This window comes from Sceloporus occidentalis, unplaced genomic scaffold (assembly GCF_023333645.1).
Source record: "Sceloporus occidentalis isolate IW3139 unplaced genomic scaffold, rSceOcc1.0.p SCAF_131, whole genome shotgun sequence".
In the NCBI taxonomy this organism is placed as follows: domain Eukaryota; kingdom Metazoa; phylum Chordata; class Lepidosauria; order Squamata; family Phrynosomatidae; genus Sceloporus; species Sceloporus occidentalis.
This window is the reverse complement of record NW_028317111.1, coordinates 2,330,612-2,347,809: the sequence shown is the minus strand read 5'-3', so window position 1 is coordinate 2,347,809 and position 17,198 is coordinate 2,330,612. Positions and strand designations below refer to the sequence as shown.

At 38.8% G+C, this 17,198-nt stretch overlaps 1 protein-coding gene across 1 annotated transcript; it reads right to left on the bottom strand.

Annotated features, from left to right (window-relative positions):
- Positions 1-9,061: 9,061 nt before the first annotated feature.
- Positions 9,062-17,198, bottom strand: LOC149281509 (cytochrome P450 2K6-like). Its single transcript, XM_089499226.1, has 9 exons — positions 17,055-17,198; positions 15,755-15,917; positions 13,582-13,731; positions 13,280-13,440; positions 12,163-12,336; positions 11,369-11,510; positions 10,949-11,133; positions 10,152-10,293; positions 9,062-9,243 (listed from the first exon to the last, which is right to left on the bottom strand). The coding sequence occupies exons 2-9, from the start codon at positions 15,879-15,881 to the stop codon at positions 9,062-9,064; spliced, it is 1,263 nt and encodes a 420-aa protein (XP_089355352.1). The 5' UTR covers positions 15,882-15,917; positions 17,055-17,198.

Here is a 17,198-nt window from a genome sequence, read left to right as displayed (position 1 = left end):
CAGTTTTGCTTGGAATAATTGTTTAAACGTATTTAAGATTATATATTTCTTTGTCGGCAATAAAGAACCGTTATTGCAATGCCTTACCGATGTATTCTATGTTTGTGTTAAACTGCCTGGAAAATTAAATAAATATAAAAAAAAAAAAAAAAAAAAAAAAAAAAAAAAGACAGTATCAGTGCGAAAATCCGGTCATAAAAGAAATTATATATATATATGTGTGTGAGAAAAGAAGGTGGATGCATGGAATTGCTTCCCAGCAGAGAAGGTTACTGTAGTAAAAGCTAAATCTCCGTGTAATATAAATAACGCTTTTTTTTCAAGCGGATAAGTGAATGGGATAAAATAATGTGTGGATACAGAAAACACAAGTAGATATACTAGATTGTAAGCTCCTTTGAGCAGGACCCTCCTCGCCTGTTGTTCTGTAAGTCAAGTTGTTATGTTATATACTGCTTTTTATGTCCTGTCTACCCATTGTACAGCGCCACGGAATATGAGGGCGCCATATAAAACAATAAATAATAATAATTTATTAGTTTTTTATTAGTTATCAAATGTGTTGCATTTTAACCAGCGATCTCATGCTGGTTTGTCATTGGACGAATATTAGTAAAAAAAATGATTTGTCAGCCGACATCATGTATACATAGAAACATAGAATATGAGAGCAGATAAGACCCATGCATGTTTAACTTCCCTCACTGTATTAACCTCTGCCACTTCTGCTGGGGGGCTGCTCCACTTATCTACCACGCTCTCAATAAAGTAAAACTTCCTTATATTCCATCTAAGCCTCTTACCCTCTAGTTTTAGATTACAGTCTCCTGTTCTAACATGTCTTCTCTTTTGAAACTCCCCAACTTCTCCCCCCGCCCCCCAAGCTGGACCTATTGGGGTCTCTCAGTCTCACCCCCAGTTTATTGGAACGCACAACGTTAACCTTTGATGGAAAAGAAACTACAATTATAGATGGCCGGCTCGCCGTGCTTGTTAAATGCTGGCGGTTTGACCAATATCTGCAAATGTTATAACGCCAAGTTTATTAATTCCACCGAGTTATTTATTCATAAAATGTGTCTGACGCGCTGTTTAGAAGACAAGGCAATATGTTTCCATATTCTTATGTTGTTGTTTGTTTTCATGCAACAAACTAACGCGCCTGTTAAAAATTACCCGACACGGGTTAAATTTTTTGTGCGTTTGGTTTAATTTCTAAAGACTGTAAGAAAGATTAATTTCCAGATAATGCGTCGTTTCAATGGTTAACCCTTTCTGTATGTGATGCCAGAAGCTTAGTCACCTATCGTCAAATATATCAAGTTGCACCAAAAAGTGCATGTACAAAAATACAAAAAAAGGTAAGTTATTCCATTATTGCGGAAAAAGAGAGCTATAAATTTTGCTGATGGTGATTATATCGTCATAGTTACAACAACACATAGAATGTGCTGGCAGATCGGCCCAATTCGGCCCCCATCTACTGCTGTAAAGACTCAAACCTTAATCAATCTCATCTTTCAGGAGCTGTATGCATGTTTAAATCCCCTCACTGTATTACCCTCTACCATTTCTGCTGGGAGGCGGTTCCATTTATCTACCATCCACTTAGTAAAGTAAAACTTCCTTACATCTCTAGCTTGGGCACCTGACGAAGGAAGTGTTTCAATGAAAGGGGGGGTCCCCATGGGGAATAGAAATCCTCAGTCTTATTAACCCCCCTTCTAAAGAAACTATAACCCAGCTTTGTTTTAGCGATCGATAGATTTATTTAAGGTTAGTTTGATTAGTCGGAAGGGGTCTTCTCGTTTGGACCCTGACGCGGAGGTGACGTGTCGCCCCGGGCGTCTGGTGATTCGGCACTGAGGTCGCCTCGTTGGCCTCGGGGAATCACAGGCCAACTCCTGCTATATACACTGGTTTCAGGGAATGCACACACGTCTCAGCAAACCCATAGTATATGCTAGACTTGGTCGCCGCGAACATACGTGTTCATTTTTCTCTTCGTTTTCTGATAGATTTCTGCAGGGTTTCTAGCAGGGGTTAACACGGGGTTAACGTGTTTACAGCAGCAGCTTTGCCGCCAGGACTTTAAAGGTCCATAAGAGCTGCCTTTCATTGGTTGATGCTGGGCGAGCCCCCTGCCGGTGACCCATGCAATCGCTCTTAAGGACGTTTAACTCCTGGCGCGCTCCAACCGATCCCCTTTCCCGTTAACCCCTGCCATGCTACAAAGACTTAAGACCTCCCCCGGGTTAGCCCCCCCATATTAAGAATTTTTACAAAAGATCATTGCATTTGTTAGATCTTTGTTAGATCAGGTTGGATCAACTGTTTTTTTCGTTAGATCTACTCTAAAATAGGCAATATTAACAATCTTTTTCAGGGGGGGCTAACCCGTAGCCAGCCCCCCCTCAACAAAAATTTCAACAAAATGTTACTGATTATGATAGCTCTGCGGCTGGCCCCCCCTCAACTGAAATTTGGATTTTTTTTCATGGATTTTGGTAAATATTCGTTATATCCGGTTAGATCAACTGTTTTTTTCGTTAGATCTATCACGCAGGAGGCGGTATTCACAATCCTATTTTGTGTGCGGGGGATGGGTATTCATACGAGTTGGCCCCCCCTCAACTGAAATTTGGAATTTTTTTAATGGATTTTGGTAGATATTCGTTAGATCTGGTTAGATCAACTGTTTTTTTCGTTAGATCTATCACGCAGGAGGCGGTATTCACAATCCTATTTTGTGTGCGGGGGATGGGTATTCATACGAGTTGGCCCCCCCTCAACTGAAATTTGGAATTTTTTTAATGGATTTTGGTAGATATTCGTTAGATCTGGTTAGATCAACTGTTTTTTTCGTTAGATCTATCACGCAGGAGGCGGTATTCACAATCCTATTTTGTGTGCGGGGGATGGGTATACATATGGGCTGGCCCCCCCTCAACTGAAATTTGGAAACAATTTTTATCCATTACCTGGATGGTGTTTTAACCTTTGAGACACTGGATTTGTCTCCTTCTAGTTTGCGTATACTACTGGATTTGTTGACTGAGTTTGGAATTCCAATAGCTCAACTCTGTTAGCATGGAAGCAAGCTTTCCAGAATCAGGAACAAATTCAAAGTTTTATCAACCTGTCCAATTCTAGAGTGCAATTCCAGTCCCTTTTAGGTCACTTGTGCTTTGCTTTGTGTATAATTCCCCAGGTTACGTGGTAAATATCCAATATCCTTGCTATTTTGTCTAAATCTATGAGTCAGATGGGTCAGCTAGGACTGATCTCATAGTACTATCAAGCTTTACCTCACAGGGTTGTGACATCATATACCGAAGTTGTTCTCAGACAAAAGGGCTTCAAAAGATAAAACCTCTCAATTCTGCCAGTCAATTACCTATTGTCTGTGAAGCCTTTATGGCTTTGGTTAATAGTCCTGTTTCCATCCCATTTGAACCCAACACAAATATTCTTATGTCAGATTATTATTGACCGGGATAGACCTTTAACCATTTAATCCGGATTCGGGACTGTTGTTCAAGATCGGTGCAGCCTCCGTGGCTTCCAAAAACAACGTTCCTGCTCACATCACCCCAGCCAACAGCTGGAATCCAGCAGGCATTTGTTTCTCTTGCCCTGTAGGACAACGATGAATGGATTACTATTCTATACAGTGAGAAATATTTAACAAAGAATTCAAAATAGACAATAACTTTAACTCAGAAAATTAAAAGAAACTATTAATAACTGCGCACTCTGTGTGGTAGCTAATCCACGTTTGTGTGAGTGAATAATACAAAATACATACTCAACAAATCTTTGAAGTGCTGGAAGAAACTCAAATGGATCCAAATATATAAAGAAAATAGAACCCTGTATTGCTCCGTTCCCGTCCGCCCTGCCAGTGGGCTTACCTGCCAGTGTACCCGAGCCTGTACCTGTACCCGAGCCTGTACCTGCCGTCCGCCCTGCCTCAGCTCCCCTGTCTCTGCCTCAGTTCCCTTCTATTCCGTTTTCCAGTCCTGCTAATCTGTCTGTACCTATCTACCCATCAATATGCATAAAGGGGTACAGACAGACTCCTCAGTATCCCCTGCACATGGGCTCCTACCCGACTTGCTCGCCCGGGTCCTGACACCGTATAACGAATCCATATAGCAGCGTCCCGCTAAAGGCAGATATCGGCCCCCAGTGGCTACGTGCACTTCCGACGCCGCATCCGATGACGTCAGCACGTACCACGCAGAAGCGTTTCGCTGTCACAACTTCATAACTCACAGAAGGAGAAGAGGCCCCTGCTCTTAGGAGCTTACAATCTTTTGCCAGAGCTACCCTTTACACACCTTTGAATTACCACTAGATCGAAATGTGTTTATTCAGCACAAATTATATAGCACGATCACGATTGCAGCTACGAATTAAAGTGTCAGATTGTGCTTCAATTTCTCTTTTGTGATTTAAAATTTAATAGAAGTATAGAAAATGTTAATATTTTTTGCACAGAAACTAGAAACAGGGCTTCAGTGTGAAAACTGCCCGGGGCCCAAGCAACATGTCCCACAGTGCCACCTTTGCCCCCTAAACAACTTGTAAGTGCCACCTTTGCCCTAAGCAGCTTCTCTGTGCCATCCTTACCCCTCTGCCAATGCTATCTTTGCCCCAAACATGCTGTCAGTGCCATCTTTGCCCCAAACATGCTGCCATTGCCATATTTGCCACTAAATTGGTTGCCCGGTTCCTAGAGAGACAGGCCCCATCGCAGTTGCGACTTCTGTGATTTCTGTAGTAATGCCACTATTTTTGCGCATACATCACTGGAAAGTATAATCCCATGGAGGATCATCTTAAGATTTCAAGAATCTTAATTGGTGTCAGGGGAGTAGAAAATACACGGTTTGTAATTCAGCTTCCTGCTTAAACTCAACTATGCAGCTGCGGATTCTAGTATACAACACCAAAAACTACATCGAAAGCTATAATAAATAATAGGGGAGGGCTCGGGGGGCAAATAAAGCCGAGTTTCCCCTTCGTGTCTAGCACTTACTGTAACTTACCTAACCTACCGTCCAAGCTCCTTGCACATGGTAGAGGGCATGTAGCGTTGTGGTGCCCCATCTCTGGGGCATTTGCCCCATCTTGTACCAGCCTTGTGTCTGCTGTCCTGGAATGCAACCTGGACTAAGTGTGAATTTATGAATATCTACATTTTACTTTGGGGGTTTTTAGGGTAACAAATTTTATATTTTATAAATTAACAAAAATTTTGAAATTTAAGAAGAAGTTAAGAGTTCAGGATGACTAGAAGTCAGGTAGGCCATAAGTCCGCCTGGTCAGGAGTATCTCGAAAAAGCTCTGTTGGCAGCCACTTAGTTGTGAATTAGCCTTCCTTGGAAATATAGTCTTTAGTATAGTTTTATAGATAGAAATTTCACGTATTTTCAAATATATCTTGGAGAGCGTTATTATTTTTTCTGGATTTATCCAGCTTTTTTCCCCAACTGGATAACAATGTCTTAATGTCATTAAATATCCTAATATTAAGTTACAATTCCTTTAGAAATGATTGGCGCGCAGAATTGTACCTGTATTTGTACTCGGTCATTAGACTGCATTCCGCAAGGTCTAAAGATTACAGAATAATCTCCTATATAGACTCAGATGTTTACATTATGCAATATATGTACAGAGATTACAACGCCTTGAGTCTATTGCGAAACCCGTCCCCATGGGCTACATAACATGTTTCCTATGTAACACACATAAAATATCGTGTATAAGGTCATTAAGACTGAGGGACTCTATTGTTTACCACAGGGCAGAATGATAACAATGTTTGTCTAGTAGATTGGGCTAAAATAACAAGCGGAACACATATGTAAATATTTCATTTTGGGTGATGAAAAGTTGTTTTGGAAACTGAAAATTGCACTAATTTTAATAGTGGTTTTTAGCAATATTAGTATTAAAAAAAAAGAAAAAACTATGATGAGTTACCCTTTAGAAAATAACAAGAAAAAAAATATTCATTATAAACCGTGTCTGGGATGCAGACTACTTGGCACAAGTTGGAAGCAAATCAGATGCTAGGGGTCATCCACTAACTGATGATTCTTAGTACAGTTAAAGGGTTAACTAATGTACGCAACATAGCGTGCACATGCCCTTCACTTGTTCTGACAGGCTTTGTTCAGAGCCCTGGAGTTGGAGGCTTATCACCAACCTGCTGAGAGACTACCCTCTTATGGATAGTTTAGCGGCTGAGGACTAGCCCCATCTCCCTCGACTCCCTCCATTCTTCCCCTCACCCACTCTGGCCACTCCACTACCCCATTTCCCCAGGGTGTTTCCACTAGACTAGAGCATTCATATTCGGAAGAACATGAAAGCAAACACGACTGGTGCATTTTTGTTGTTCAAACCGAATACGAAATAAACTCTATTGGTCGCCGTCACTGAGCTCCTCTGGCATCAACCAATAAAGGGCAGCTGCCAGAGAAGCCCCCTGCCGGCGACCAATAGACTCGAAGATTCTCCGCTGTGACCTGGAGAAGCTATGTTTTAGCCTGAGTATCTGGATGAAACTTGGAGAGTTCTTGGGTATACATATCACCAACAGATGTCCATGCATCCCTAATCCTCCTAACATCAAAAACCTGCGCAGATAAAGGTTACGTGTAAGGAAGGTAACTCTTTTGACTGTTTAAGGCCAATGGTTGCAGGGCTGCTCTGGCCATGTGAGTAAAGCCATGCCCTCAACGTTACCAAAAAAGAAGGGCCCCCTTGCCTCAGTAACAAACTTACACATTAGCACACACACTCACTACAACATATCCACACATTTACTGAAACACACACTTACGCATACACACTCAGTTTCAAACACACATAAATTTACATTAAAAACACACACACCCTTGCCTGGTGCCTCTTCTTATATCTGGAAAAAGGTATAGATGATTGGATGGATGACAGGTGCAAAATTTCTTTTTTACCCCTTAAGGACAATGGGCGGTGCCAAAACCCATTGAAAACAACTTTGTGTTTGTCAATCAGTGTAATTATTTCACAAAGGTTTAAGTTTAATTACCGTATAATGATATTGACATTTTAATTATCAATTTCACGTTCCAACGTTCTCCCCATTCTCTTCCTCAATGCTTGTAAAGGCTGTCTGAACCAATCATTAACAATCAGCAACAACAGAGGAGAGATAATGGGGAGGAATCATTGGGTATATCTAGAAAACAGGTGGCTGCTCACAGGGTATACACAAAAGGTGGGTTTCTCATGTACATGTACCGCTAATTTTAATATATAAACACCGTTTTATAGGTTTATTTAGTGTAGTGAACTATAAAATCTCAAAATTGGAGAAAAGCGAAAAATCTACTTTTATGCCTTGGTTAATGGCATTACATTTAGATGCGACCAATATCTGTTTTTTGTGCTCACATAATGTGTGACAGGGCATATGCAGCCGGTGTGCCAGATGGCCAGTTTGGACCTGGTATCTATTTATATATTCTAATTTACGTATACAATTTTTAATAATTTTTCTCAAATCTTAGTTTTCCTATCTTATTTTTATTATTAAGCCTCTTATATAATAAATGCTATGGGTGCACACAAAGCTACAGCTTACCTTGGTTTGGCAAATGCCCCTTTTGTAATGACGAGACTAGGACATTGAAGGTCCTAGAAGTCTCCTAATATCTTTTGTATGTATAATCCATATAGTCTTACATTTTCATTTTACATCAGTTTTACATTTTTACCTAATTGTATGAAAGCCTATAACATTTATTAACATAGAAACATAGAAAGTGACGGCAGATAAGAACCAGTAGGCCCATCCAGTCTGCCCAACCTCTGAGTACTTTCCTTTAGTACCTGCCCTTATCCTATATCTAGCTTGGCCTTATGCCTATCCCATGCTTGCTTAAATGGCTTTACTGTATTAACATCTACCACTTCTGATGGAAGGCTATTCCATGCGTCCACTACCCTTTCCGTAAAGTAATATTTTCTGATGTTACCATTAAACCTTTGCCCCTCTAGTTTATGCTTGTGTCCTCTTGTTGTGGTGGTATTTCTCCTTTTAAATAGACTATCTTCCTTTACCTTGTTGATTCCCTTTAAGTATTTAAATGTTTCTATCATATCCCCCCTGTCACGTCTTTTTTCCAGGCTATATAGGTTAAGATCCTTTAACCTGTCCTGGTAGGGTTTATCTTGTAATCCATAAACCATTTTAGTAGCCCTTCTCTGCACTTTCTCCAACATTTCTATATCCTTCTGGAGATCCGGTCTCCAGTTCTGTACACAATACTCCAAGTGAGGTCTCACCAGTGATCTGTACAACGGCATGAGCTCTTCCCTCTTTCTACTGCTAATACCTCTCGCTATACAACCCAGCATTCTGCTCGCATTACCTGCTGCTCTACTGCATTGTCTGCCTAGCTTTAAATCCTCAGAAATAATTACATGCCCTTTTTAATCGTACAAGCATATATTAAAAAAAAAACACTAAAAAAAACATGTGGACAAATAACATTTTAATTTGTTGAGATTGGCATACACATGTCTCATTGTTTTCCGCTCTAATGAACGTATTAGCGACATGAACAGATTTGCAATATATTTTCAAACACTAGAGGGCGTATGTGCTCATCTCATCTAAATCACGTCCAAGTAATCTGTCATCTTTTAACATTATTGTTCTCCTCTGCCTTTGTTCCTGAGTGAATAATATTCTACGCCAAAAGTTTTTATTAAAATAAGGAATATTTTGTACAAATTATAGGGCCAAAAGGTAAATAAACCATTGATGAGACTCTGTTGACTCTTTTAGGACGTATCATAATCATAAGAACACAGAAAAGTTATTTAGTATTATTGAGAAGATAAAAATAACCATGAAAAAGCCGGCGCCTTTTATCAAGTAGATTTAAATGATAAAAGTTTGTGTTGTGTCTATGTGGTTCTTATTCACATCACATGATGATTAGTATATTATTTCTAAATAGAGATATGTAAGAGATCACAGATTTACGTTCCGCTCTTAACCGCGTGGTCTAATGCACATTTTTTGGGTGATTGGACTAATTGTGAAGCCCACAGAAGGCTTGACGTTGAAATGGGTCACCTCTGGAGCAGCGGAGAAGGTAAACTTTTGCATGAGGCTGACAAAAAAAATGAAAATCTCCATTTTTGCAAGCGTTTCACCAATACAGGCTCTTTTTCCTGGGGATATAATAATAAAAAAAACATAATGTAACAAACACGCGCTTATTCTCTTTATTTTTTCTGTAAAATTTAAATGCATGTGTCATGAGTCACCCAAGATGAACAGAGGTAATACATTTAGTGTCTTGTCTTAATGTTCTCTCCATTCTATTCCTCCAACCTTACAAAGGCTACTTGAATCAATCAACAACAATCAGCAACTTAACCATATGGGTGAGATTACTTAATGGGGTGTAACAATCATGCAGTTCCTGAGAACCAGAGGTTAAGTGGTGATATTTTATTTACTGTCTGCCTTACCCAAGAACTCCCATGTGGGAGCTGAGGTCAAGGTCTAGACTTACATCTATCTTACCCTGGGCTGGTCAGGACAGAGGATCTCACCAACTGGATCATGGTTGGGAGGTATGGGCATGGCATACTTTGGAGGCTGAGACATAGACCTCCACTGCATAAATGGGATGGTTGAGGAGGTCAGTGATCTCCCTTGTATCCAACCTACTGAGGAGCAATACACTGGCAAGTCTGGTTGTCCATATCAGCTACAGATGGTTCCAGGTTGGAGTGGCTAGAAGCAAGTGGTTAATAGCAAAGAGGAAGGGGAATAAAAGTGACCATGTCTGTTCTTATCAAAGCTCCACTCTTTCCTCTCTATGTCAGGGAGAGGCAAAGTGTCCCTACAAGGATAAATGTGTCCGTGGCAAGGGTTGTGAAAGTCCATAGAATAAATTGTCTACCACAGAACCCAGTCAATGTCAACCATGAGCAATGTTGGTGCCTACACCTTCTCTATGTCCCACCTTTTTTGTGTCCAGGGGAGGGGGAGCAACGGTCTACGTTGTGTGTAATTCTAGCATTTTCTAACTTTTTTTTACTTATGATTTAATTACATAGCAATACAATACCTGCCGAGAAAGGCATGAAAGCTTCTTTCTTCACAAAATGTCCTTGTGAATCAAGGAAATGTTCGGGATGGAAGGACTGAGGCTTCTCAAACTGTGTCTTGTCATACAGAACTGATTCAAGGAGCGGGATAATATAGGTCCCCTATATTTTAAAAATACAGATATTTTACTGGCGTTATACTGGGAACTTCTCAAGTGTCTCCCTCTTCCAAGGCAGTTTTAGTGGGAGGGAATTGGGACTTCACCTAGAAAATCTCAGTTGCCAGGTATAGTGGCTTGTTCTGTAATGAATTAAAGGCAGTATAGTAAATAGCACATGAACCTATTATTATATAGTGACATACCACTTTTAAGCCAAAACTAGAAAGAATCATGGAGCGGAGGGGACGCATTTTTAGCAGGTGTTTTCTTTATTTCACCCAAGTAAATGTATGTTAAAGTATTACTATCAAGCATGGGCTGGTCTGGGGGACATGGATGTTAGAGGGAGTGTGTGTGTAAGTGTGTGTTAGCATGTGTTAGCATGTGTTTAAGTGTATGTATAAGATTGTGTGTTAGCAGAGAGTTAGTGTGTGTAAGCATGTGTTTGTGTAAATATGTGTGCTTATATAGCACATAAACAGAGTAATCCCTGCTTCCATGTCCATAAGGGGGCAGAAAAATAGAGTAGGGGTGGATTGTCAGAGAAAGGTTAGGGGCTTTAGGAAGTGATGGTTGGGAATGTGTTTTCTTTAATGAGCGTTCATGCCTTGTGAGGGTGTTTGGGACAGTATATGAGAATCATACGCCGTGCTTACTTTTGGTAAATAATAGCCCTTAAAATATATATCCTTTGTTGTTGCTCGTGGAAGATTCATTGGCAAAATATTAGCGAATCGCTGTGTTTCGTGGATGACTGCGTTTGTGTAAGGCATATTTACTCGATGCTCAAATTTGGGTTGAGATGTTCCAATGACTTTGTCGATTTCTTCATGTACTCGTTCTAATGAAAGTTAAAGAGACACTAAAAGTTGCAAGTTGATTATATAGTGATGTTTTTACCAATTATTTCCTACCTACCGTACCTTGTTAAATGACTATAAAAGCACCAGAAGAGGTGGGTGAGATGTAACAGCATGCAAGCAATAATGGTCAGTTAGAGGAAGCTGCCTGTAATTTCCAAAATACAAGCTACTTTCCTAACATTCTAATGCTTTGTTACAATGAATATTCCTTACTTTGTATTTCGGGATGCTGCACCATGAGTGAAAGAGCCCATCGAATAGTGGAAGCAGTAGTTTCCGTCCCAGCAGAAAATAAAGTCGTTATGACACTCAGCAAGTTCAATTCATGGTAGTAAGACGTGGAATGTGTTTTCTCCTAAAATACACAAATCAATATAAAAGAATGCAGTGTAACGTTTTACATTTTTATTCTTAGACTTTTGGAACTATCAAAATGCTACAATGTCTGTTTTGCATGCACCGCTATTGGAAGTGGCCAACACAGCAACGGGATGGATACCTGGAAAAACATAATATACGGGGATATAATCTTTAATTATGGAGAAACAGCTTATTGATCCAAGGAGAAATCTGACTGCCATTTTGGGGTCAAGAAGGAATTAACCGATATAGGAAAGGCTGAACTTGATGGACGCATGTCTTTTTTTTAGCCTATATAACTATGTAACTGTGTAACTATGTAACACTTCAAATGAACAGGGTGTGACATCATTAAGGAACGTAGAGAACGCTCCAATAAACCGTCTTGGTTTTATTTTACATTAATAATTATGTTGTATTTGTGTTCACGTAGATAAAGAGTTGGGTGGAAGAAAAGAGGGGCCCTTTTTTTTGTTCCAGGGCCCCAACCTCTGGGAGCTTTGCTTTTAAACCCAAGACTTTAATATGTATAATAAAATGCCTTGTGAGCTTCTCCTGAAACAGGAAGAATGTTGTTAAATCCTGTGATTGGTCGGAAAAGAGACATTGTGTCTTCAATGATTGGACATTACAATGTCCTTTGTTACCTCCTGCTGCTTCACAAGGAATACATCAATAAAGCTTCTTTGGTCATCTCTGTCCAGTTCTTTAAGATGCTTTAAGAATGTTTCTTGTAGAAAGGAGTGCAGCTCGGCGATATTTTGCTTGAGTTTCATATGGTCACCAGGGAAGTAGCGGAAAATTGACAAATAATTGTACAGCTAAGAAAAAAACATAGAAAAGACTAAAATAGGTGCGTTTTTTTAAAATTAAATAATTACACCGAATCAGTTAAGTTATTGTGATGGAACCTGACTAAGGTCTATGTCAGCAGATGTAGGAAACTATCAGGGGAATCAGCACAGGACAGCCTTCTTCTTAACCCCATCAAATAGTTAAACCCAGCTGCCTGGACGAGTTTCCTCTATTCAGTGAGGAAAAGTAAGCAGTTATCTGATAGCCTATTGGTTAATGTCGCTCGTATAGGCTTCCCTATAGCCTATTGGTTAATATAAACCAAACCCCTTGTTTTTATTGGTTAGTTGCTCTGGAAACCAACTTTCAATGTTTAGATTGTTAGTTTTGTAGATAAAATTGTTCTACACTATAAGAATACCTACAACTTTCCTTAATAAACCCGTTCTTTAAGTCGAATCCCCCCTTAACTAAGTGACGGTTCAGCAACCGACGGCTTTTAGATATTTTTTGTTGGTTTCTCATAACGCACAGTAGAAGGAACGGAAGTTTTCAAATGTCAATTTATAGATTTAATCCCTTCTTTACTATGGGTATATTGTTCCCCAAAGCCTCGAGCAGTAGAGGTTCTGGATATCTGACCCAACAGCTGTTGACGGCACGGCAGCAGACAGCCATACTAGGCATGGTATTTCATAAAGGACTGAAGGGGTTCAAAGGGAAATTAAATCTTTGCAGGGTTTAATTGGGTCGTCCACATCAACCATGTCTTCCAGGACACACATACATGAAACATCTTGCTCACTGTCTCACGTAAAGTGCTGCTCCATCTTTATTAAAGATCTTAGAAGAAATATATTTTTTTTATTAAACCTTTTTTTTGTCCACACGAAAACAAAACATGTAATAAAATAATGTAATGGAATAAAAAAAAAGTATAGTGAGTAGCTAAGTGAACAAAAATGTTACCAAAACGGAAGGACTTCCAAGAAGCCTCATGTTCTCGTTGACCAGCTCCATAAGTCTACATAATGTGGGATGGTCATAATCAAAGCGGTGGCCGAGCACGATCGATGTAATTATATTGCCTATTGCCACGTTTACTATTATTCTTAGATCTGTTGGGTTTCCTGTTAAATAAAGGCACACATTTTGAGATATATTCATTAAAAACTCACAACTCATAGGGAAATCAATTTTACAAAATGTTCCTTAAACCAAATTCCAATGAGTGTTTGTTTACATGGCTGACATGGTTGGGAAAGCAATACCTTTTTCTAATTCTAGCTCTTTAATCAGACATCCGCATTCCTCGATAATTTTATCTTCGATCGTCCTTCTGCCCATGCCAAAATCCCGTAACGTGGAAAGGGTGAACCTTCTCATTTCCTTCCAGTTGTCGCCATGGGAAAAAGGAATGCCTGTAAAACATGCAGAAATTTTATTATATACATGATTTCGTCAGGAATTAAGACTGATGATTTTTTTTTTTATAACAAATAGTACATTTTACAACGACAAGACAAAAGCATTGTATATAATGCGCTAATATTATTAAATTCAGTCACAATTGGGGAACAGTGGTTGTCTAAATATATTTGTGTTACTATCATTGTTACTACTATTATTACTATTATTGTTGGTAGTATTATTGCTATTATTATTATGGTTGGTGGTATTATTACTATTATTACTATTATTATTACTATTATTATTGTTGGTAGTATTATTACTATTATTATTATGGTTGGTGGTATTATTACTATTATTATTACTATTATTATTGTTGTTGGTATTATTACTATTATTATTATTATTACTGCGGGAACAGGGCCCTTTACTTTAATCACCCACACAGACACTCTGACTAATGAAAGTCAATGGAGGAATGGAATTCATTAACATTGCTATTGCTTGCCGGCAGGGTGCTCGTCTGGCATCAGCAAATGAAGAGTCTGAGCAGCTGCCCTTTCTCATTCATTCTTTAGTGTGAAATGAATGCAGCTATGTCAATGCTGCTGCTAACTGTTACAGTGTTATACATTTGTTTCATTCATAGGTTCGTTTTATGAATGAGGGACAGAGTTGGATCATTCATATAACTCAACAGAAGCAAACCTATGAATCAAACAAATGAATAACACTGTAACAGTTAGCAGCAGCAGTCACACTAAGGTAACGGGAAAGGGCAGCTGCTCTTCATTGGTTGATGCCAGACGAGCCCCCTGCCGGCGACAAATAGAGTTGATCTTATGGACCTTTAAATCCTGGCGCCAAAGCCGGGTTTTCCTCTTAGTGATTCCCCACCCTGATGAAGCCAAGGTGCATCTCGGCAAAATGAGCGGTGGGTTAGAGTGTTTGGAATTTATTTTTCTCACACTATTAGCTTTTTTCTCCCTTGTGGATTCCCGTATTAACCCCTGCTATACTACGGAAGACTTAAGATAGGCGGGAAAACCTGCAGAAAACGAAGAAAATAATGAATACGAAGACCATGTACGAATATTCGCCCGAAACAAACACGGGAACGGGAATACGAATATTTTTTTCCCGAAGACGAACGCGAAGACTTTGCTGTTGCCCAAGTCTAGTTATTACTGTATACAGCGCTGGGGGTTATGATCATGGAAAAATATTTTTTTCCTCTTTCTAATGCAGAAAAATCTGTCACACATCCCCATTACCAAAATTAAATTAAAAGAGACAAAAAGTATATAATGTTTTACTTTTCAATAAAATACTTTTCCGGCACTCCCTATTTTGCTAATAAAGTGTAAACATAAGAGGACCTATTTTTGTAGATTGATGACCGACTTAATAATGACACTGCTTAACCCCTTAAGGACAATGGGCGGTCCCTAAACCCATTGAAAACCATGCATTTTGAGCCCGTACATGCAAGGGCTTTGTCATTAAGGGGTTAATGTAAGTTTGTAATGTATGGCTTAATGCAGTGCAGGTTGTTGGGTTCTAAAATCTATAGAATAGTTTTCATTGATTGTTTTGTTATAATCAACCCCTTGACTAATGACGTGTCAGGTACGTCATGAAAAGATGGACATACAGGACCAAAGACGTATATGGTTTATGTCTTACATATATTAATATGGTTTTAAAGCCATATTTTAGAACCATATGTTCACTAAATGAGAAATAGGGAAAAAATGATTGTTGAAAGCCATAGCCATAGCATAGCAAAAACATGAAAGATGTTCTTGTACTGTAGATTAAAATAGCTCTGATCCTTAAGCGGTTGACATCTTGAATGCTGAAAAACATTTTGCGTCTTATCATTCAAAGGGGTCATAATTATTGCCAGGAAAGAGCAATATCAGTAGAATCTGTTATCAAAAAGTTTGATCGTGTAGAAATAAACTTATCAATCTGTAACAGAGTCGCAAACCATTCTAAATAAAAAACAAAACAAAAACTTTTGACATATACCGTATCCTTTATTGATGTCTTCAAATATAGGGATGCAGGGCCTGTCTGAAAACTCCTCTGCGTGGTCAACAAGCGCGCTATTCACCGTGTCATATCCAGAGAGGACGACCATTTTCACGCTTCCCATCTGAACTCTGAACACTGAACCATACTGCTTAGAAAGCTGAAATAAATTACACGGGATGAAGAAATTAATAGAAATTATCTCATCCAAAAACTGCCTCCATGTTTTTTTTTTTTGTTTTTGGAAATTAAACTTTTAAAAGACTTTTTGGAAAGTCTTCGCTATTTACTAAACATGTGTCTGTTATGGAACTATGGTGTTTTTATATATATATATATATATATATATATATATATATATATATATATATATTTATTTTTTTTTAAAGAAATTCTGTTAAATTTGAACAAAACATTAATTGAGCTCTCTGGGATATTAATCCCTTCAATGACTGGGGGTTTACTAGTGACTGGAGTTTTTCTTTTTTGCCATTTTTACTATATTTTCTGCAATACCCCCTATTTTATATTTAGCATGTCTACACAATTTATATATTGTGTTATCAAAGACATATAGATCTTTCTAATGATACTATGTATAATCTATCATTTAATATGATTAATATATTTAAAAAGAAAAAAAAAAACCCCACACACAGTTCTGAGTATAATAATATCCCCCATGCACATAGGTATAAGGGAGCATTTCTACATTTCTAAAGGATACGTGGAGTTTGGTTTTTTTTCGACAGGAGATCCACTTGGGGTCTTTAGAGACCTCAGTAAACTCTCTTGGAATCAGGAGTAAGGCAAATACATCTATGGGAAGCTATGAAATATTAGTGTCCATCCAAGAATGGAAAAATAAGTAGCTCAAGGCACATTAACATAATACCCATGAACATAGCGCCTAGTATTTATATAGCCCCCTTCTCCTAGTGGGTCTCAAAGCACTTTTTAGCGCACACTCTAGGAAATGAACCAAGCCACCTGAATAATAGTTGTTATTATTACCCAATGAATGGTCATTTATCGACCTCGGAAGGAAGAAGACCTCAGTTGACCCAGCCGAGGTTTAATGAGGTCCTACAAGTAGGGGCATTTACCAACTGAGCTGAGATTTTCTAATTCCCTTTAGATTCTATATTCCCTTCACTAAAAATAATATGGCTAATTAAGATTTGCAAAGCTACATGTATGAAATGACCAGATCCGGTTGAGATTTTAACCTGAATTAGTTTTTGACCCTATTATGTTGGAGAAAAAACGTATATATCTGATAACATTAAAAAATTACCTCCGTAAAGGCATCAGTTGGCCTCTTAAGATTAATCTTGTGCAGATTTCCAATGAGCGGCAAGGCTCTTGGTCCAGGAGGGAAATTCCGGTTTTGAATCCATGATATCAGCACATGAACAACGTATAGAACAGCCAATGACAG